This window comes from Mastigoproctus giganteus, chromosome 1, assembly GCF_048544385.1.
Source record: "Mastigoproctus giganteus isolate SK-2022 chromosome 1, ASM4854438v1, whole genome shotgun sequence".
NCBI lineage: Eukaryota > Metazoa > Arthropoda > Arachnida > Uropygi > Thelyphonidae > Mastigoproctus > Mastigoproctus giganteus.
In genome coordinates, this window is record NC_143575.1 from 12513167 (window position 1) to 12536009 (window position 22843).

Sequence of the window (22843 nt, forward strand, 5' to 3'; positions counted from 1 at the left end):
AACTAAGATAGTTACGTTATTTGCATAACCTGATTTTGAAGAGACTACTTTGCCACAGCGCAACTACTCAGCTCTACTGTACTGTATAAAAGCAAAGCAGTCTCTTCAAAATCATACAGTAGATGTTTGCCTGCACTACAGCAGCAATGCCAACAACATTGTAGGAAAAGGCACTATTAGTGAAGCTGTACTATCAGAACAGCAACAATGCAGCTGCAGCTATCAGAGAATTCTGGCATCAGAAGCACATAAGGCGTGGACCTATGACTGTTTGTGCTGTCCGCAAAATGATTGCGAAATTTGAAGCGACAGGACATCTTGGTGTTCAGTCAGGTAGAGGTCGAAAACGAGTGGACTCCTCATGTTGAAGATGTGGCTATGGCTGTCGTGGATTTATCAAGTCAATCTCCATGTGGTAGCGCAAGTGTGCCAGCTGTTTCTCATGAAGTGGACATGCCGTATTCTGCTGTAAGGCTAGTAATGCGTCAGGTGTTGCAGTACTATCCTTACAAGATGGACAGCAGCTAAAGCATGGTGATGCAGATATTCCTTTCACATATGCAATTCAACTTCTGGCACAAATGACAGTGGATATCACTTGGCCATGGAACATCCTTTGGAGTGATGAAGCCCACTTCTGCTTAAATGGACAAGTGAATACGCACAACTGTCGCATTTGGGCAACAGAAAACCCTCGAGTTAACCAAGAGGTCCCGTTGCATTCATAATTGGGCCATATTTTTTTTGAACAGGTAACACCCTGCACCTGTTCCATCACTAGACAGCGATATTATGAAATGTTGGCAAATTTCGCAATACCAGAGCTGCATCAACGTGTGTGCCTTCAGGATGCCATATTCATGCAAGATGGTGTGCCACCCCACATCCACCATTGTGTCCAAAGATTGCTAAGGCAACACTTTACAGATGAACTGGTCAACAGCCGTTGTTTCCAGACATCTTGGCCACCCTGATCACTGGACCTCACGCAATGCGACTTCTGGTTGTGGGGTTTTTTGAAGAACCAGGTGTATCGGGAAGGATGTCAAACTCTGGCAGATCTGAAGGACAGCATTAGACATCATGTGCTGGCTATTCCAGTTGACATGTTACGTTCTGCTGTTCTTCGAATGGAAACTGTTGTTGACCAAAATGGAGGACACATTGAACAGTTGTAGTGCTGTTCAAGTGATTTGTATTGCCACAGTGCCATATAGTGAAAAATTTTGTAACTAATTTTTTTTTACAATAAATGGTGAGCGCATTCTTTATTGTACCTGTTGTCCAAATTTCTCTTCAGTATGAGCCTTAGAACTTGCTCCAGAGCCCTCTACATAGGGATACTTTAATTATAACAACCCTGTATATGCACAGAACTGGAATAAGAAATTCCCGTATAAGAAGTTTTCCCTGTACTAGGTTTAGTTTCTAAAGTCCCAATTTCAACTCTATATATCGTAATATATTATTTTCCTGCATAAGAAGTTTCCCAGGAAAAAGTTTTCCTGCATAAAAAGTTCATGATAAAGAATACACAGTTTATTATTATAATGATGTCTTCCCACTTAATGTTTTTTAAATATAGAAATTCTTTATATCTATATTTATTTCTTCATGTGAAGCACAGTGAAGCATTTGCCGCTAAGTTCCCACGGTTCTGAATTACTTAGTGGACTGTTGCTGTGTCTTGTTGTAATTGTGACCTTTCAACATACCATGTTGAAAGCTGAACTTATAATACTGTGCTTTATTTATTTCTGTAGATTACCATTAGTATTTTTGGTAATTCTTTAAAGAATACTGAATTTTTGTCTATCTACTGTGTTGGCTCTAATTATTTGTCCCTCCTTGGAAGTTTTATTTTAATGCTGTATTATAATTTTCTAATTTAGAAGATTGAACTCCAAAGCAATAAAAAGAAAGGCTTTGATATTAATAGAAAAACTTGATATCATAAAAACGGTGGAATTAAATCCCTCTTGCACACGAGTTGAGGTGGCAAAAAAATTTAATATGGCAGTTTCTACAGTAAATGGAATTATGTCATGAAAAGAAGTGTTGAACTCAAATGCCCTTAATGTTCATATAAAGTTAAAAGGAGATGAACTTGAAAATATGGAGATGTGGAGCAGGCATTGGTGGTTTCGTTCAAACAGATATCTGCTGAAAATGTTCCAGTTAATGGCAATTTGTTGAAAGAGAAGGGCATCAAAATTGCTGATAGGCTTGGAGTGGGTTTCATTCCTTCCAGTGGGTGGAGTGATAGATTTAAGAATAAATATGGTTTAGTTTAAAAAGTAATTTGTGGAGAATCTTCTAGTGTGAATATGTTACAAATTGATGAGTGGAGGAAAAGGAAAAAAAAAACAAATGCCTTTAATAATGAATAAATGAAAGTGTAAAAAAATTAGTACTAACTTAATGGACATCTTGAAGGTGGATCCCTAAAATGATGTGTTTGGATTTAGACAGTCAGCTGATTCTGGGGGAATTCTTGACCATTCCTCATTGAAGGCATTTTCCAGTTACTGGAACATTACAGTTACAGTTCAATGGCAGTACCATTTGAACAGTTGTACATATGCCCAACAAACCAAGAAGTATTTTTCAACCTTTGGCAGAACTGAATGGAAAATAGTTTTAACTGCATTAAAATATATTACATGTATATTAAAATTTATACATGTATAAAAATTTATAAATAATGTATGCAGTATATGTCAAAATATTTTTTAACGATATCATTTTTTAAGATATTGGCGCATGTGAAGTTATCATGAATCAAAAGGGAGAAGCTGGATGTCAAGAACAGTTAAGAACAGAACGCAGTAAGTATTAAGAAAATCTAACAATAATAGACGTTGTGTTTTAATTAGTCAAAAGTGATAAAAGAGAATTTGATTTGTAACTAGCATCATATCTTTATCTACAAGGCATTTTTTTTTTAACATCCCAGATGTATTTCCAGAAAACGCAATGTTAACTGGAACAACATTAAGTGAAATAGATTTTTCCATAAATGGAGTTTTATATGAGGACTGTTCAGTAAACCGTGATCATAACTTTTTTTTTTTTTTTTTTTGCGCAATATGCCTTTATTAATCATCCATATTTTAATGGCTCTTTTCAAGGTAGTCCCCATTTGGTGAAATGCACTTACTCTAGCACTTGTGCCATTCTTCAAAGACATGGTGGAAGCCTTTTTTTAACGTGCATTCGAAAATCATTTCCAATGTCTTTTCAACTTTTGATGACTGGAAATGTTTTCCTTGCAGCTCCTTCTTTAACTTTGGAAATAAAAAATCACAGGGTGCAAGGTCAGGTCTGTAGGCATATGAGCAGTGTAAGGTCTTGCACTGTTGTAATGCAGCATGCAGTTGTGGTTGTTTGTAATGAATGTGATCTCACAAAGTGTGCTGTACAATGTGTAGTGAGGTCCTGTAACAATCATATGGCATGCCACAACATGCTGGTAAACCATTCCTTGAATGTCACAAAAAAAGAGATGACGATAACCTTTTCTGAAGGAGTCGCAACTTTTCCTTTTTTTCAGTGTTGGCAATGATGTAAACTTCCAAACAGAGCTTTGTTACTTACGAAATGATGAAGCCATGTCTCATCTGCAGTTATTACTTCATGCAGAACCTTACCATCTTCAGTAATCTTCCATTGCAGCTCCTGACAAACCTCCATGCAAACTTGTTTTGATCATTGTGAGTAGTGTTGGAACCCAGCATGCACAAACACAAGTCATATACAAATGGTCATAGAGAATACTGTGCATGCTTTCTGTTGATATTCTCAACATTTCTGCCAGTTGTCTTACTGTTATACAATGATCTTCTCCCGTGATTACAGAATTGGTGTTTATGGTTTCTGTGGTGGCAGCAGTGGTTGGAGCTACAGGACAGCTGATTTTTGTGATTGAATCACATTCATTTTTAAACATTCTAAACTACCTATGAGCTGTGCTATACGGAAGTGTAGATTCACTATAAGCCTCTTTTAATATTTCATACACTTCAATTGATGTTTTCTTGAGACAGAAACAAAATTTGAGAGCCGTATACTATTCTTCACATGTCGCCTCCATTGTTACATGGGCAAAACTGAACAGGCATAAACTTGACTAGCTGCCAAGGTCACACTGTGCATATGAGTCAGTTGTGCAGTTCCTATGTGATGCAGCTTGGTTTGGTCTTACTTACTGCAGCTTAGATAGAAATAGATTGTGGTACATTTGTTCATGAAAAATTAAGATGATTGTTTATTGAGCAGCCGTCATAAATTAGAAGTGTGTCCTTAGATTATTGATTAAAAAACTTTTTTGTGTACGCATATGGCTAAAAATCATTCCAAATGAGTATTCCTAAAACTGGTCATCTGTGACTAAAATTTAGTCAAGTTTAAATTACAGTTAATGAAAGGCTGAATTTGCTTTTGCTTAGTATTATAATATGCAAGGAAGTTAACTTATTCTGCATAAGCCAGAAAATAATAAATAAAATGAAAAAACAATTTGCAATCAAAAAAATTAATTTCCAGTCAGAAATTTAGCAGTATCATATAGTAAAAGTCAAATGCAAAACTGCTTTTATTCTTTTTTGATGAACAGGAAGCAAAGTGTACAATTTGCAGTTTACACTGTACATATACAAACAGTTCTTCTCCATGATGGATGACAAAAGGTGCTTCACACTGTGTGTTGATTTAATTTAAGTTTATTACAAGCATGCCTTGCTACTAAAACTGTCACACCACTAATCAGTGCCAATGCAGAATTCCTTATAAGAGTTATAAGTTTATAATACAAAACACAGCCAAAGAAAAATGGCAACAGATATGGAAGGATCAAAATAATATGGCATAAATAGCTAGTACATCAATAAATCCAAGCCACAGTAACAACAACAACAACAATAAATAAATAAATAAATAAATCTTTATTGTGAAGTAGAGTTACAGCACAATATCCCATCACGGCGATGAGCGCCAGGGGTTCACATCTAGATAAGTACGGCATACAAATACAAAAGGCTACAACATACAGCGAACATACAAAAAGACTACAAAACCGATCACAAATGCAACAGAAATACAAATACAGCATAAAAACAGAGCTAGACACAAATACAGAAATAAATACATAAGAAATACAAATAAATAAATATCAAGGTTCAAGGGCTTTGATAAAGTTGTGCCTATCCTTCTTGTTCCTTATTATGCTGTCGATGTCGGCATCCACACGGTTGAGTACGGGGAGCATCTGCTTGGGAAGAAATCTGTCAGTGAGTACAAGCCTGTTGTGGTGAGCCACGAGTGCTGGTACCGACCTTAGGCTTGGCTGTGGAATCCTCCAAGAGCAAGCGTTCCAAATATTTGGAGATGATATCTGGCCTGTGATGAGTTTGGCTGTGAAGACCAGCCTCTTTTCCACGATCAGGAACTTCAACCTCAGGATGTCGAGTGCTTGTGCCATCATAGTGGTTGTGGTAGCGGGAGGTAGCCGAAGCTTGTTATTGGCCCATTTCAGTAGCCAGTACTCAGCGGTGTATACCCGCTTGAGGTTTGTAGGTGCAGCAGAGGCCCTTATTTCTGCACCATACAGAATGGCGGGGTAGACGGTGGAGGTGATGAATCTTTTAACAGTGACAGGATGTCGGACATGTAGCAGCTGCTGCTTTGAGATCCACCATAGACGAGAAAATCTGGTACTGATTTTGTCAATCTGGTTGGCAAAGGACATCTTTTGGTCAAACAGAACGCCAAGGTCTTTGTGTGAGGGTACGTTTGGTATTCGTACCCCTGCGAGTGAAACGTTGAGTACTGTCGGCATGGATTTAAGGGAGAATATAACCTGAGCAGACTTCAGTGGGTTGATTTTTAGATTGAAGTTTGCCAGGTACAATTCTAGATCCTTAAGTTGGGAATTGATCCTGTTGCTGAGCTGGACGGGGTTGTTACCAGGGTTAATTTGATTCAGTAGTTTGAGGTCATCGGCATAGCATAGGAGACCATTCGTTGAGGCAATAATAGGCACGATGATAGCTGTGAACAGGACACTGGATAGGACACCCCCCCTGCAGTACTCCAGCAGTAATGTCGCAGGATAGGGTGTGTTGTTGCCGATGGAGAATAAGTACCCTGTGACAGAGAAGAGATTCCAAAAAGCACAGCATATCACCTCAAATGTGAAATTTCTCCTTAAGTAGGAGGAGCAAGGCCGGGATCGACACGGCATCAAAGGCTGCGCTTATGTCGAGATAAGTGGTTGCTAGCTCAGCTCTTTGTTCGAATGCAGAGAGGATGCGTTCTGTGGTGGCTGCCAAGTTAGTGATTGATGATTTTCCTGCGATGGCATAGTGAATTTCAGGTGGTTTAGTCTGGAGGATTTGTTGAGTGATTGTGTGTAGCAAAGCCTTTTCAAGCGTTTTTAACAGACAAGAGGCAACTGATATGGGCTGAACTGGCTGACGTTTGTGGCAAATTGGTTTTTAGGGACGGGGTACACTCTGTACTTATTCCACTCAGGTGGGAAATAATGCTCAGCGAGGCATCTGTTGTAGATCGAGAGAAGAGGGTTTATGATGAATGTGCTCAAGCATTTGATCATAAATTGCGGAATTCCATCCTCCCCAACAGTGGCTGTTGTGGGAAGGGAATTGATGGCACGTATGAGCTCCTGTTTCGTAATCTGGATAGTCCCTAGGACATCTGAAGGGTTTTCATAGTCAGGCTGGACAACTGTAGATGGGACTGTTGTTGTATTTGAAAACCTGGCGATGTATTTGAGCCATTCTTGAGGGTCAAGCATATGACTGAATCCACCATGTGGGGCAGCATAGAATGGCTTTCCTTTCCTCAGAGTGCGGTTTAGATTTACTTGAACTGCAGCAGCTTTCTTTCGATTAAAATGGGCCCTGGTGCAGGAAAAGGCGATTCTGTCTTTACTGCCATTCGTAAGTTTCCATTTCTTATGTAGGACTTGTTTCATTTTGAAGCTGTTGTTGAGGTCAGCAGTCCACCACGATCTGGAACGGGGAGTTACTATTACTCGTTTGGTGGCAGCATAGTCGGTGACGGATTTAATCCAGTTGGACAAGAGTGTCACTGCGAGGCTGAGGTCTCAGTCAATGAGGACATCCCAAAGAATGCAGGATGCTGCTTCTACACAGAGTTGAGGATTAAGGTATTTAGGTGCTGAAACGTATTTGACTATTTTGTTGTCAGGGATGTTGAAGTTTGGCACCTGCAATGACCATGTCAAAACTATGGGCTGGTGATCGGACAGGAAGAGTGCGACGGGATCATCCTCAGCTGTGCATGGTGTTGAAGCAAAAGCGAGATCCAGTAGGTTCAATCCCCTGGTGGGGTTCTTATTGACCCGTGTCATGTTGATGGATTTGAAGAACTCGCAGAGCCTGATAAAGAGGTGATGTCGGTTTGGAGGCAGGTTAAAATCACCACAAACAAGGCGTTGTGCGGATGAACGAAGATGGTTTAAGAGCCGGTTCCCTAGATCTTCAATAATTTCAATTGTAGGCCCTGGGGGAATATACACAGATGCGATATCAATGTGGCTGGAGTGGAAGCGTAGCGAGACTATAATCGCTTCGAAAGCTTGAGTTGTAGTTGAGGTCGAATTCTCATATGAGAATAGGGAGGTGTTGTACAGTATGGCTACTCCACCGCCTCTAGATTGCTCCCTGGAGGCAGACAGCATGTGGTAGCCGGCAATAGCTGAGCAGAAGAGTGTGTCTTGATTAGGTTGAAGCCACGTTTCTGCGAGGCAGACCACGTCAGCGACCTGGGAGAGGAAGATCTGTTCTGCTGAGTCTAGTTTGTTCCTGATGGACCTGATATTTTGGAAGTACGCCCTGATGACAGGCGTTCGACGAACTTCCGTCCTAATTGGAGGTGTTCTGAGTTGGCATGTTCTCGAGCGAACGGCGCGACTTCCTGACGAAATATGGACTGGTATTTTATGGGGACCGTCGTATAGAGGACTCTGGATACTCTTATCACGTCGGGGTGGTGCTTTAACTGTGGGGCTTGGAAGAGCAGTGGTATGGAAGGAGGACTGCTGAGATCTTTGGATGTTGTCCGGGAGTGAGTCCAGTCAGCTGTGGGTGGTGAAATACTGACAGTACAGCCGTTTCAGAGCTCAATGGCTTCTCATCAGCTGGTGGGTAGTTTCTGTTTGGTTTCTGAAGTGAATCTTGCTATATCTGAAGTGCAGATGTACGTACTTAATCAGGATGATCCGCACTATGTTCCACTGCCAAATTCCACTTTCTGTTAATAATATTTTTCTTGATTGTCATATATACTAACAGGAATGGCAAAGAGAGTTTGTTTCCCTCTATAATAGGTATGGTACTTTGACCCTAAAACAAATGTTAGAGGATAGAATGAACATCATAGAAGTTTTCTGTTTTTTAAGAATTACTCACTATTATAATCAGATTTAATATGTCAAAGCAAAAGAAAAATATAAACTTGTAAGCATTACAGCTCTGGTTCATACTATCTACTTGTAAGCAAATACACTTGGTCGTCGACTTACGACCGGCCGCACTTACGACCACAAAAAATTTGATTTTATAAATTTCATTTGTATTAATTTTTACATTAATTTTAGATTGTATTTTTGTGTTTACAGTACATTATGTACAGTATTATTTTTCAAATTATGACAATACTGTATATGTAATTATAGATCGTAGTTTTGTATTTTTTATTAACAGTATTTGGTCCTTGAGGTTGTCACAGACATTCTCTCAGATATGCCAGACAAGCTGTTCTTGCTACCTGGGAGTCTAAAACGCTGATGGAACTGATATTCGGGTGACACTCAAGTCAAAGTGGACCCAATTTCGGCGAAGTCCGGACGGTCTATGACAGCCAAATCCTCTGCTTGCACCTTCATGATGGTGGGACTGTTAGTAATCCTGGGTATAACCTTCATGCACAAGTACATGGTGGGTGACCACCCAGGTGTGAACCAATGTAAGCAGGGGTCGAGGTGTGGCGCCCACACCACATGGAGGAACGCCGCCCCTCTATGTTACCAGGCAGTACTAGGTGGTAGATGACTCTCATCAACCGGTGAAATACCACCACTTTGCTTATTGGAGGCTTGAAGTGGTGGAACCCATGTTTAGTCTCTAGAGCTAAGTTCCGGCCAACCCTTCCCTATCTCTTCCATCATGCAGTATGATTGATGATTTTTGAGGTTATGATGAATGTCGTGGCGAGATCCAATATTCCTTACATTTCGAGGGTACAGCTCTAAAACGGTGTTCGCAGGCCGGCCGCTAGTTAGTACACTGGACTGAACCTATTGGTAACTCTCTAGGAAGCTTCCGGATCAGCTAGTGTATAATCTTGCTACCTCTACTCTGCCAGATAGTGACTGGAGGGAGTCCGAGTAGTGTGTATGCGGGAAGCATTGTCGAGGCCACGTTATGTCAAAGATCTGGGTATATTCTTACCACATGTACGCCATATCCAAAAATTTCATTACTTCATACAGCATGTCCCACCCACTTTTTCTTACTATTGAATACACCATGAATTGTCAAAATAATAGAGCAAGCTTATCTGCGAAAAGATCTAAACCTCCCAAGGACTTCCTAATTCATTTCACAAATATACGTGGTCTCAATTCTAATCTCAACGATGTCCATTTCCACTTGCAGTCTTCCAAACCCCATGTACTTTTTCTGACTGAATCTCAGTTATCAGTTGATTCAACTACTGCTCATCTCAGATGTCCAAATTATTTGCTGCATGATTCCTTTCGACTCAAAGGTGGTACTTGTGCATATGTCCGTTCTGATATTCCCTGTCAGAGACTTGGCAATTTGGAATCTCCTCTCTTTGATCTTCTCTGGCTTAAAATCTCTCTACCTCATTGTGTAAAATTCATCTGTTGTCTCTACCGTTCTCCCAACTCCACTAATCACTTGGAGCTCTTTGACTTCCTCTCTTTGCAACTTGACTTTCTCCAGTCCAACTTTCCTAACAGTGAGGTAATTTTCCTTGGTGATTTTAATGTTCACAACTCCAGCTGGCTTCCGTTTTCTAGTCACACCGACCCAGCAGGTCAAGATGCTGAGGCTTTTGCAATTACTAATGACCTAGCACAGATTGTTCATTTACCTACAAGAATACCGGACAATCCTAATCATACAGCCAATACGCTTGATCTTTTTCTCACAAACAACCCTTCTAAGTACAAGGTTGAAGTGAGAGGTCCTTTAGGCACTTCAGATCACAACTTAGTGATTGTCTCTTCTCCAATGGAACCTTTATCTCATGGCTATTCCCAACCTCGTATTGTTTGGCATTACAAGAATGCAAAATGGGATGACCTGCGAGATTTCTTTTCTTCTTTTCCTTGGTCTGATTACTATTTCAAAACTTCTGATGTCAACGTTTGCTCAGATCGTGTCAGTGAAATTATTCTTGCAGGAATGGAATCCTTTATCCTACACTCCACTTTAAAATCTCGTCCTTTATCTAAACCTTGGTTTTCCAATAAATGCTAAGGCTGTCCAAGAGAAGAACGTTGCATATCGTAATTGGCTTGTTTCTAATTCTTCAGTTTCATTTTCTGCCTACACCAAAGCTCGCAACAATTGTAAAGCAGTTATTAATCAGTCCAAACTAGAGTTTGAACAGGCTAAGAGTAGAAAACTTGCTTCTTGCCCTAATGGTAGCCGAGCATTCTGGTCTCTTGCCAATGCTATTGGCCGCAACTTTTGCCCATCTCTGCTCCCACCTCTGTCCAAACCAGATGGTTCTGTTGTCACTTCAGCCAAGGATAAAGCTGACCTGCTAGCATCCCATTTTTCTTCGAGCTCATGTATTAATGATCTTGGTAAAACACCTCCCACCATTCCTAACACGCTCCATTCAATGCCTCCTGTGGTCTTCCATCAAAAGGATATCAGAAGGATTTTGATGAATCTTGATGCTAAGAAAGCTCCAGGTCCTGATGGTATTTCTCCACTTGTTCTCAAAACCTGTGCTCCTGAACTTACTCCTATTCTTTGCCACCTTATGCGTTAGGTAGCTCTAACGCATAATTGTATAGTAATACGCTTCACTGTTTCTATTTAATAGTTTCTATTCAAATACTATTGACATTTAATTTATTGAATTAAATGTCAATCTGTCGTTGTGGAAGTTGATAGGTTAAATAAATTTAAGGAGGAACTGGACAGGCATTTGGAAGGAATGGTGTGATTTTTTTTTTTTTTTTTTTTGGCTGATGCTGCATAAGCTCCTACACTTGCTTTCTTGCATCATGTGCCACTACTACTACTACTACTACTACCTTTTTTCACTTTCTTATTCCAAAGGTGTTTTTCCTTCTGCTTGGAAATTTGCTCATATCCAGCCAGTTCCTAAAAAGGGTGACAAATCCCTCCCATCCAATTATCGTCCCATTGCAATTACTTCTACTCTTTCTAAAGTAATGGAGAAATCAATTAACCGCCAACTCTTAAACTACCTAGAAACCTTCCGTCTGATCAACGATCGCCAGTATGGATTCCGTCAGTGTCGATCCACTGGTGATATTCTGACTTATGTTACCCATTTATGGACTAATTCAATGGAAAGGTTCGGTGAAACACAAGTAGTTGCTCTTGACATCTCAAAGGCTTTTGATCGTGTTTGGCATAAAGGTCTTCTAAACAAGTTTCCATCTTATGGTTTGCCAACTGTTTTTAGTAATTGGTTATCCAGTTTTCTCTCTGATCGCTCACTAAGGGTGATGGTAGATGGCTCTCTGTCTTCTAACTTCTCCACTAATGCCGGTGTCCCCCAAGGTTCAGTTCTTTCCCCCACTCTTTTCCTCTTGTATATCAACGACCTTCTTCCATTGACTGGAAATCCTATCCATAGTTTTGCCGATGATAGCACATTGCATTCAACTTTCCATTTTGAGAAACCTTGCCCTGCTCAATCAGCTTCAAGTTCTCGAAAATCTGCTGCCAATTCCTTAAACGCCGATCTTCAGGTAATTCTCCAGTGGGGCAAAGACAACTTAGTTGATTTCAACCCTTCTAAAACTCAATCTTGTCTTATATCTCGCAAAAAGGATTCTTCTGCTCCTATGCTTATCTTTAGTGACACTCCGATTTCTAGGCAAAATGATATATCTCTTTTGGGGATTACCCTGACTTCTAATCTCTCTTGGCACAAGCACATTACAAATATTGCTTCCTCTGCATCTAAAAAAATTGGTTTTCTCTTTCGCTCTTGCCGTTACTTTTCTCCCAAACAGCTGCTCACTCTGTATAAATCGCAAATCCGCCCTGCCATGGAATATTGTTCCCACATCTGGGGTGGTGCCCCCAAAACCTCTCTCAGGCTTCTTGATTCCATTCAGAAGAGGGCAGTTAGGTTAATTAATGATTCATCTCTAACAGAGTCTCTCCACTCGCTTTCTCATAGACGCACTGTTTCTGCTGCATGCCTCTTCTACAGATACTTCCATGGGCACTGTTCTTCTGAATTGGCTTCTATAATTCCCGCTCTCTCTTTCAAAACAGTCCGAACACGTGCCGCCACCAGCCAACATCCATTTACTGTCCAACTTCAAACCCACAGAACCAACTTTTCATCTTCCTCATTTATTCATTCAACTGCCGTTTTCTGGAACAACCTTCCTTCATACGTATTTCCTGAAAATTACAATCTACAGAAGTTCAAGTCCAATATCAACAAATATCTTCTTTCGTCTTCTCAACCTCCAACCCAAGCACGGTACTAAGTACTATAGGTTATAATACCTCTCGTGTTTGGGGTTCTCATAAAAAAAAAATAATAAAATAAACCAATTAAAATGTACAGAGCATTTGAATTTAACCTCCTAGAGAGAGATAGCCTAGGCGTAGAAACGAAGTAAAAGATAAAAGCATTACTGTATTTAAAATGAAAAATAAAAGATGATAAAAATAAATTATAAAGATAATAAAAAGATTAGAAAGGTTAAAAAATACTGTTAATAAATATATGGCCGACATACGACCAGATCGACTTACGACCTATCAGTCAGAACAGAAGTCGGTCGTAAGTTGACGACCAACTGTATATGCATACAGATTCTTTTGCAAACATTGTATCAAAGGTACAATATGGCATAAGTAGCTAGTGCACCAATAAATTCAAACCACCACAACAACACCACCACCAATACTGACAATACAGCTGTCTTAAAGCTTACTGGTTTCTTATTGGCTGGTGGACAGTCTCTATTAGGAAACATATGCCAAACTGTGAATAATGTATTTTTCCCTAAGTAAACAGCTAAGCAGTGTATGGAAGTAAACCCATTTAAAGAAATAACTATGTTTTTCCCTTTAACCTCTAGAATTGGGCTGCATTTTCTCTGTACAGTACAATACTATTGTTATGTTCTCTAAGTTGAGCATAGGCCCTAATCACCAAGGTCTTTGTGCTTGGTCTTCAATGAGAGCAGAAAGTTCTATCCATGATTGAAATCACACTCAGGTAAAGTGTTTGAATTTTGATTTGATTCCAACTATTGTGTTGAAATACCCCCGCAATCCTATAGTATTGTAAGGAACACTTTATCAATTGGTTGTATTTAACACTGTCTGTTGTGTGTGGTCCTTTTAATTTTTTATTTTGTGTACATAACCTTTCTGCTTGAAAGAATCTTCACTGTATTTGATTCAGTGAGTGCATGCTGCATAGCAGTAGTCGTGGACAAATTTTTCCTAGATGTAGTCTTATATGACTTCTCATCAACACACAACCACATAGGCACAAGAAACATTAAATGAAACAAGAAGTGTGTTCTACTCTGAAAGAGATTTATTAAAAGTATTTACATTTCAAAAATTATTGCACAGCTTTATTGTGGACAATTATTAACAATACAGATTGATTGAGCAAAATAATGGTCTTATTTCAATACAGGCTATGTTGCCTAAGCCTGTTGCTGTTACTGGAGGAAACAAAACTTACCAAAGGCAGAAAGACAGAAAAATGTGAAGCAGAAAAGTGGTTATTATCATATTAGTGAAGATTTATGTTAGTAACTCTGACAAGGGACATGCAATTATCTTTGAAATGTAAGTTCTTTTAAATCAGTTTAAAATATAGGATACAGTAAACCCTCATTAATCCAGACAGCTCTAAAAAAATTTAAAAGTATAAAAACAAATGACAATCGGGCTCAAAGGTCATATGTATTGTGTCTGAGGTCATTGGGCCGTGATGACTCACGCTGTACAAACAACCTGGTTCCCGGCTGCAGTTCAGCCAGTTGTTTGTCGTTTGCTCTGCAGTTATGCGCTTCTCTCTTCGGTTGTTTTGTATCTGTGCAGTTAAACAATGTCCTTAAGTAAGCCTATTGTAGGACAGAAGCATAAGAATAACACGCTTTCTCTTCATGATAAACTATCGGTGACAGAAAAATTTGAAAAAGGAGCTTCTGTGTCTGGCCTCTGTCTTGAGTACGGCATCGCAAAACAAACCATGTCAGACATTAAAAAGAAAAAAAGTGAAATTCGTAATTTTGTTCTCAAGTTTAATGTGGAGAAAGAAAAAAGTAAAGTTAAACAAATACGGATGCCTACAGATAAAGCACTAGATGATGCTGTGTACAAATGGTTTTCCCAACTTCGTTCATCTGGTTTGGCTGTGCGAGGAATAGAAATTCAAGCAGCGGCAGAGAGACTGGCTAAACAGTTAGGAATTGAACAATTTAAAGCAAGCTCAGGTTGGCTTTTTAGATGTAGAAGGTGGCATAATATTTCAAATAAGAAAATGTGTGAGGAAATTCTTAGTGCTGATTTTGAAGCTGTTGAGCTTTTCAGGAAACAACTGAATGATTTTATTCAAAAGGAGGGTAATCAATTGAACCAGGTGTACAACTTTGTTACACACTAGATATTACAAAGCGTATTTCATATAATCCGGTCTTTCATTAAAACAGACACCTCTCAGCCCCTATTAGTCCGGTTTAATGAGGGTTTACTGTATATTATTTATTTCTTTTAGATGTAATCACCTTGGGAGAATAAACAAAGACAATGTTGATATAGAAAAAAAACTTTTGTATATTTTGTTTTATATAGTGTATGTGACTTTCACTGGAATACATTTTTAAACACGTTACTTTCTTTTATAGTATTTTGTACTAATTAATTTGTAAAAAAAAATTAAACCTTGCATATATATAATAAATGCATGTCCAGGTTCTATAAACATTGAATTTTTTATGCACAGATCTGCTTGAAAGTGTGGAAGTTACTGAGGGTATTAATTATATTGAAGAGACTATTAACAGGCAGGTGAGATTTGATTTTATATGTTAAGGAAGCAACCTCATGTAGTATCAGACAAAAAAAAAATTATGAAATGTGATTAAAAATTTTGTTGACTAAGGCTGTAAATAACAAACATGGGTTTTGTGAACTATTGCAGGTAGGTTGTCCCTTTCCAAGTAGTTCCATGGGCCTCAACACATACTGGAAAAATTTCCACTTATGGAAGTATTTTTGGAAGTCTTCTTTTTTTTTTGGGAAGCGGGTCGGCAGAACATTCAGAACATTTTCTTGAATCATGTCAACCGTGTCATATCTTTTATCTTCGAGCAGTTATTCCATTTTTATAAATAAATAGAAATTGCAAGGGGAGATTTGGAGAATAAAGAGGTTGCAGAAATGTGGGGGCCCAACATTAGCCAAAAATTTGATCACTCAGTGCACATTTGGCTGGTATGTTGTCTTTATTCCAAGTCCAGCTCTTGAGATGCTAAAGTTCAGGCTGCTTCCTCTTTACTTTTTCTTGCAGCCACTCTGATACAGTTTTGTTGTTTCTTCAGTACACTTCATTGATGCCCAAAGAATTATTAGTGATCAATATTTTAGCATTTGAATGATGCCATCTTTTTTTTTGTTATGGCAGACTTTTCCATGATAAGTTGTGAAGGGTGGACCTTTGTTTCAGAGGCATAACCAAAGCTTATGTCTCACCTGTAATGATATAAAAGAAATTCTTTAAAAATGTACATTTTAACATCTTTATGTTTTGTAGTCATAGCTTCCTCCCACTTTCCTTGGTATCTCTTCTCCATTGACTATATGACCTAGTTATATCTCTTCACTAACATCGTCCAGGTGAGAGAATGCAAGTGTGGAGCTTGATTTGACATTCTGCATCAGAATTTATGTGAAATGTGTGGTGATGTGACTGCCAGGCATTTTGCTTATCGGTTGTCAATTTTGTTTCAGTTCTTATGGAGTAAATATCTTCTTAACTTGTGGCTCAATAAATATGCCACCTTTCACATTTGCATCAAGCAATTTTGGAAACATAGATTGTATATATATATATATATATATATATATATGACTGAAGGTGTCACCTAAAACACCAGTGCTTTAACACATTGTTTGACCAGTGCTGGCTTGGTATGGAGTGTGGAATCAAGAGTGTTTCTTGGAACCAAGGGATTGTTTACTACATTGCATCAGCTGAAACTCAATTCTGACAGACCATTATCTTCTTTTGTTGTGCTGATCTACCGCCCAGCTGTTCCACTAGAGGTAGAGAAAGCAAGGGAACTTAGTGAAATCATCTTGCAAACCCAGAAGGAATCCCAGCACCTTGAACTCCTCACAGACATCCCATTTACACTGGTCATACTTGATCTTCTCTAACACATGCTTCATTTTTCCATAGTCTTTTTTAATGTGAACAGAGTGTGCAACAGGAATTGACGAGTGTATATTCCCATTGTGAAGCAACACAGCTTTCAAACTTTTACTTGAACTGTGTGTGAAAAGACACCACTCTTTTGGATTTTGACCAATACTAATTTCCTCATAGAGATCAGGCAAATCAATACAGTGACACAGCAATTATGTAACAGTGTAAAAACATGCATAAGCAACATGTCTTTTTTTCAGTATGTGGAAGTCTTTCAGCTGGGATGCAATAGATCCCACTTTTTTAAACAAGGTATCAGGAGCTCATTAGGTTTGGTTAAACCCAAGTCTCTCACTAAGTAATCCATTCCTTAGAGAAATGTAGTGTTTTACTTGAACAGACTTCTGAGGTGTAATCTCAGTTATGCTCTTGGAGATGAATTATACCTTTATTTTGATGGCCAGAGCAAATTGGAAAGAAAAAAACCTCTTATTTCTTTATTTTATTTTTTTTATGAAAACCCCAAACATGAGAGGTATTAGAACCTATAGTACTTAGTACCGTGCTTGGGTTGGAGGTTGAGAAGACGAGAGATGATATTTGTTGACATTAGACTTGAACTTCTGTAGACTGTAATTTCAGGAAAGACATATGAAGGAGGGTTGTTCCAGAAAACGGCAGTTGAATGAGTAAACAAGGAAGATGAAAAGTTGGTTCTGAGTTTGAAGTTGGACAGTAAATGGATGTTGGCTAGTGGCGGCACGTGTTCAGACTGTTTTGAAAGAGAGAGCGGGAATTATAGAAGCCAATTCAGAAGAACAGTGAAGTATCTGTAGAAAAGGCATGCAGCAGAAACAGTGCGTCTATGAGACAGCGAGTGGAGAGACTCTGTTAGAGATGAGTCAATTAACTTAATTGCCCTCTTCTGAATGGGATCTAGAAGCCTGAGAGAGAGAGGTTTTGGGGGCACCGCCCGAGATGTGGGAACAATATTCCATGGTAGGACGGATTTGCGATTTGTACAGAGTGAACAGTTGCTTGGAAGAAAAGTAACACTGAGAGCGAAAGAGAAAGCCAAGTTTTTTAGATGCAGAGAAAGCATTATTTGTAATGTGCTTGTGCCAAGAGAGATTAAAAGTTGGGGTAATTCCCAAAAGAGATATATCATTTTGCCTAGAAATTGGAATGTCACCAAAGATAAGCATAGGAGCAGAAGAATCCTTTTTGCGAGATATAAGACAAGACTGAGTTTTAGACGGATTGAAATCAACTAAGTTGTCTTTGCTCCACTGGAGAATTACCTGGAGATCGGCATTTAAGGAATTGGTAGCGAATATTTAAGAATTTGAAGCTGATTGAGCAGGGCAAGGTTTCTCAAAATGGAAAGTGGAATGCAATGTGCTATCATCGGCAAAACTGTGGATAGGATTTCCAGTCAATGGAAGAAGGTCATTAATATACAAGAGGAAAAGAGTGGCAGAAAGAACTGAACCTTGGGGGATACCATTGGTGGAGAAGTTAGAAGATAGAGAACCATCTACTGATCACCCTCAGTGAGCGATCAGAGAGAAAACTGGATAACCAATTACAAAAAACATTGGCAAACCATAAGATGAAGCTTGTTTAGAAGGCCTTTATGCCAAACATGATTGAAAGCCTTCGAAACGTCAAGAGCAACTGCTTGTATTTCACCAAACTTTTCCATTGAATTTGTTCATAAATGGGTAACGTAAGCCAGAATATCACCAGTGGATCGACACTGATGGAATCCATACTAGCGATCATTAATCAGATGGAAGGTTTCTAGGTAGTTTAAGAGTTGTCAGTTAATTGATTTCTCCATTACTTTAGAAAGAGTAGAAGTAATTGCAATAGGACGATAATTGGATGGGAGAGATTTGTCACCCTTTTTAGGAACTGGCTGGATACGAACAAATTTCTAAGCAGAAGGAAAAGTACCTTTGGAATAACAAAGGGAAAAAAGGCGGCAAAGAACAAGAGTAAGTTCAGGAACACAGGTTTTGAGAACAAGTGGAGAAATACCATCAGGACCTGGAACTTTCTTAGCATCAAGATTCAACAAAATCCTTCTGACATCCTTTTGACGGAAGACCACAGGAGGCATTGAAAGGAGTGTGTTGGGAAAGGTGGGAGGTGTTTTACCAAGATCATTAATACATGAGTTGGAATAAAAATGGGATGCTAGCAGGTCAGCTTTATCCTTGGCCGAAGTGACAACAGAACCATCTGATTTTGACAGAGGTGGGAGCAGAGATGGACAAAAGTTGCGGCCAATAGCTTTGGCAAGAGATCAGAATGCTCGGCTATCATTAGGGCAAGAAGCAAGTTTTCTACTCTTAGCCTGTTCAAAATCTAGTTTGGACTGATTAATAACTGCTTTTACAATTGTTGCGAGCTTTGATGTAGGCAGAAAATGAAACTGAAGAATTGGAAACAATCCAATTACGATGTGCAACATTCTTCTCCTGAACGGCCTTAGCACTTTTATTGGAAAACCAAGGTTTAGATAAAGGATGAGATTTTAAAGTGGAGTGTGGGATAAAGGATTCCATTCCTACAAGAATAATTTCAATGACACAATCTAAGCAAACGACATCAAAAGTTTTGAGTCTGACCAAGGAAAAGAAGAAAAGAAATCTCGCAGGTTATGCCATTTTGCATTCTTGTAATGCCAAACAACATGAGGTTGGGAATAGCCATGAGATAATGGCACCATTGGAGAAGAGACAATCACCAAGTTGTGATCTGAGGTGCCTAAAGGACCACTCAATTCGACCGTACCCTTTTGTTAATACATATAAATATCATTACAAAAGTTTTTTTTTTTTTTTTTTTTGTTATGTAGTGCTACTGTATATTTAAAATGAATTGTATGTCATTTAAAATGTGGAATATCTTTTATTAAATTACTTTTTGACGAATATGACATTAAGACATATGGCAGAGTTAATTTCTGAAGTGATATATTAATAATTACTATTCTTGGAAATATTATTTTTCCATTAAAAATTAAACTTTTAGCAGGCATCATTAATTTTAAGTGTTAAATATTTTGAAGAAATGCATCAAAAATGATGATTTATTATATATGATACAGTTCTTTAAAATTGGATAATTGTTAAACTGTTTTAAATTGAAATTCAAAAAAATGTAAAAGTACTGGTACATCTGATTGTATTGTATAATTTAATTAATTTTTAATGACTTTAGTTTTAAAAATCAGCTTCTCTTTCAGTTGACTTCTCTTATGTCATTGAGGTTGTTGTGCCTGTTTTCCATTACTCGGGATGGTCTGTCAGAAAAACAATACAGGTCATTAGTAACCCAGTATCTTCAGGTAATTAGAAATGGTAATTTTTTTTGCTTAATAGATAAAAGTTATTAGTATTGTTAACAAAATGTATCATTGAGGATTTACTAATAATTAGTATTAGCATTAGTCCATTAGCCGTTTGGTGCAGGGAAGGCCCAAGTTTTTGCTGCACCAGCCAAAAATAAATAAAAGTAAAATAAAAAAAAAAAAAAAAAGAATAATAATAGATAATATTAATATATAACAACAGTATATAACATAATAAATAAAACTTATTCTGTAATTAACAACTTTTTTGTCTAAAAGAAAACTTCCTGCACTCTAAACCTGATAGTTTGAATTTATGGTTCCTAATAAATCCAAACCATCAATCTGGTATCATTTATAACCGTAAAAATTTCATGTTTATCAAATCTCTCTCTCTGTACATTTTACTATCCCCCCTTCATAACCTTATAGATTTTAATCAGGTCCCCTCTAAAGTTCCAAGCTGTATTGTCCACATATCTGAAGTCTTTCCTCATATGGATTCCCTTTTGCTATTCTTGTGAAGACAGCATCCTATCTTTGAATCTTTTCAAGAAGCTTAATGTTATTTTTTAGGTGCAGTTTCCATACTTGGACACAGTATTCCAAGTGCAGTTTTACAATTTCCTTGTACAGTAAACATTCAACAAATCGTTGAAAGGGCACAACAGGGCATTCTTGCTGTCTGTCTGTCTGCATCATATAGAGAACTTCGTGTCTATGTGATTGTAATCCTCTAAGTCCCTTTCTTCATCTACTCTTTTCATTCAACATTAAAGTGTATCACAAAATATAAGTTATTTTGGGGTTGCTCTTCTCGAAGTGGATTTTGCATTTTGCTGCATTAAAACATAGCTGCCACTTCTCTGATTGTCTTTGAAGTCTGTCTGAGTCATCCTGAAGAAGTGCTGCTTGGTACTGGTCATTAATTACTCTCAATCTTTTCAATTACTCTCAAACTGCAAATTTTGACGTTTCAGTTTTAAATAATCTGATAAATATGAAGTATACAAAAGTTGTATACGTTTCACATGTCGAAGTTGGTGGCTGATACCATATGTATATATTGATTGTAATCATTTCACATGTAAGTTAGACTTCCAGGATATAGTTTCTGAAATTTTGCATTTTTATCTCAGCCAGTGTTTCTCAATCTTTTTTTAATTATTGCCCCCTAAAGGGCTTTTTTTAGACAATTTTTTTCCTAATCGTCCCCCATGAAATTTTAATCAAGAAAATACTTTATACTCACTCTTTTTATTCAATGGGATCCCCGAGCCTGATGCTTCTTAGCTAAAAGTTCTATGTTTGGTATAATGTTATAAGTTTAATTCTAATGTCTCCTCTTGAACATATATCAGTTCTGTTTCTTTTCTTTTGTTAATATTTTGTTTACTGAACTAAAACCACTTTCAACCATATAAGATGTTGGAAAACAAACAAGTACTTTCACCATTTCAGACCACATTGTTGGATAAAGATGGAATGGCTGAGTTGGATTCCCCACAACTCAGCCATTCCACCTTTTTCAAATTTATATTTGCATTCTTTGTTACATTTTAATTCAATGAGTTTTTGAATTTCTTTGCTAGCAGACCCAGCATTGCATTCGATGGGATCTAACGTCCATGGCTTCACTTCAAAATAAATCTGAATTTTTACCTATTTTTACCTTTTAAAGAACACAAATGATCTGAATAATTCTTAAGATCATTCTCAGTGAGAGATTCATTGATTTCAGCTAACTCTTCCTTACCATGAAATTGTTTCTCATTAAATTGCTTTCAAACATTTTGTTTTTTCAGTGAAGGCTTTTACTGTGTGTTTTGCAGTCTATCACTATAATTAATTTCCCTTGAAGTTGAAGTGATACTTCCTTACATTTTCAAAAAATACAAGCCATATAGTATATATGGTTTTGATGTTTGCTGATCCCCTTTGCTAAATCTGTCTCTCCTTCACTTTCTAAAAAAAGTAATTATCGTATCAAAAAAGGTTTACAAATCAACAAATCATGTTAGACAGTTTTTAGAAAAATATTTAGAAAAGATGGCTTTACTTTAGAACTAATGATTTGTACTTTAGAACTTATGATTTTGAATTTTCAATGATTTGTAAAAGAAGCTTCACATACTGTTCTTCAATGCATTAAGGGCTTATGCCTCAAGCTGCAAAAGAGTTAGACTATGTATATTTTAGTGCACTTGCATCATTTATACACAGCCAATTATAGATTAGCAAATTTGCAATAGCGGCATCGTTTAAGTTACATCTCATATTGGTTTAAGTTACATCTCAAACATGGCAACTCGTCGTGAATACCTTCACGACGAGTTGCCATGACATTGCACTACTTCGAATAAGTAACACTTCACCCGAAGGAGAACACTGTTGTTACTTATTCTCAGTGGATACCACTACCCAGACGGCACCGTTTCAGGGCTATTTGTATATGTGTGGGATAATAACTCGACTATCCACTTGTCCCTATTAGACTTAGAAAAGCAAAAGGGTTGAGGGAAAGTAATAGTAGGAGTGGAAGAGGAAAAGAAACGGTGTCGAAGAATGAAAGGGAAGGGACAGTAACTCCTTCAACTCATACCACTCAAAAACTCCTCAAATAGGCAACGCTTCCCCAGTGTAGAAGGCTGCTGTTACCTATTCTTGGAAACTCTGGACATCATCAGGCTCTCCCTGATGCCGTTTCAGGGCTGTTTGGCCCTTCTTCGGTGGGTGGGTAGGTACCCATTTCAGGGCTATTTGGCCCTTCTTGTGTGGGTGGGT

At 38.0% G+C, this 22843-nt stretch overlaps 1 protein-coding gene across 1 annotated transcript in view; it reads left to right on the plus strand.

The window, feature by feature from the left end:
* LOC150090555 (vacuolar protein sorting-associated protein 33B-like) overlaps window positions 1–22843 on the plus strand; it is an 83718-nt gene that overhangs the window by 48459 nt on the left and 12416 nt on the right. The window contains exons 12-14 of the mRNA XM_090378735.1: window positions 2754–2828; window positions 15274–15338; window positions 19955–20056. Of these exons, the coding sequence (XP_090234861.1) occupies window positions 2754–2828; window positions 15274–15338; window positions 19955–20056 (242 nt within the window). The remainder of the gene's footprint in view (window positions 1–2753; window positions 2829–15273; window positions 15339–19954; window positions 20057–22843) is intronic.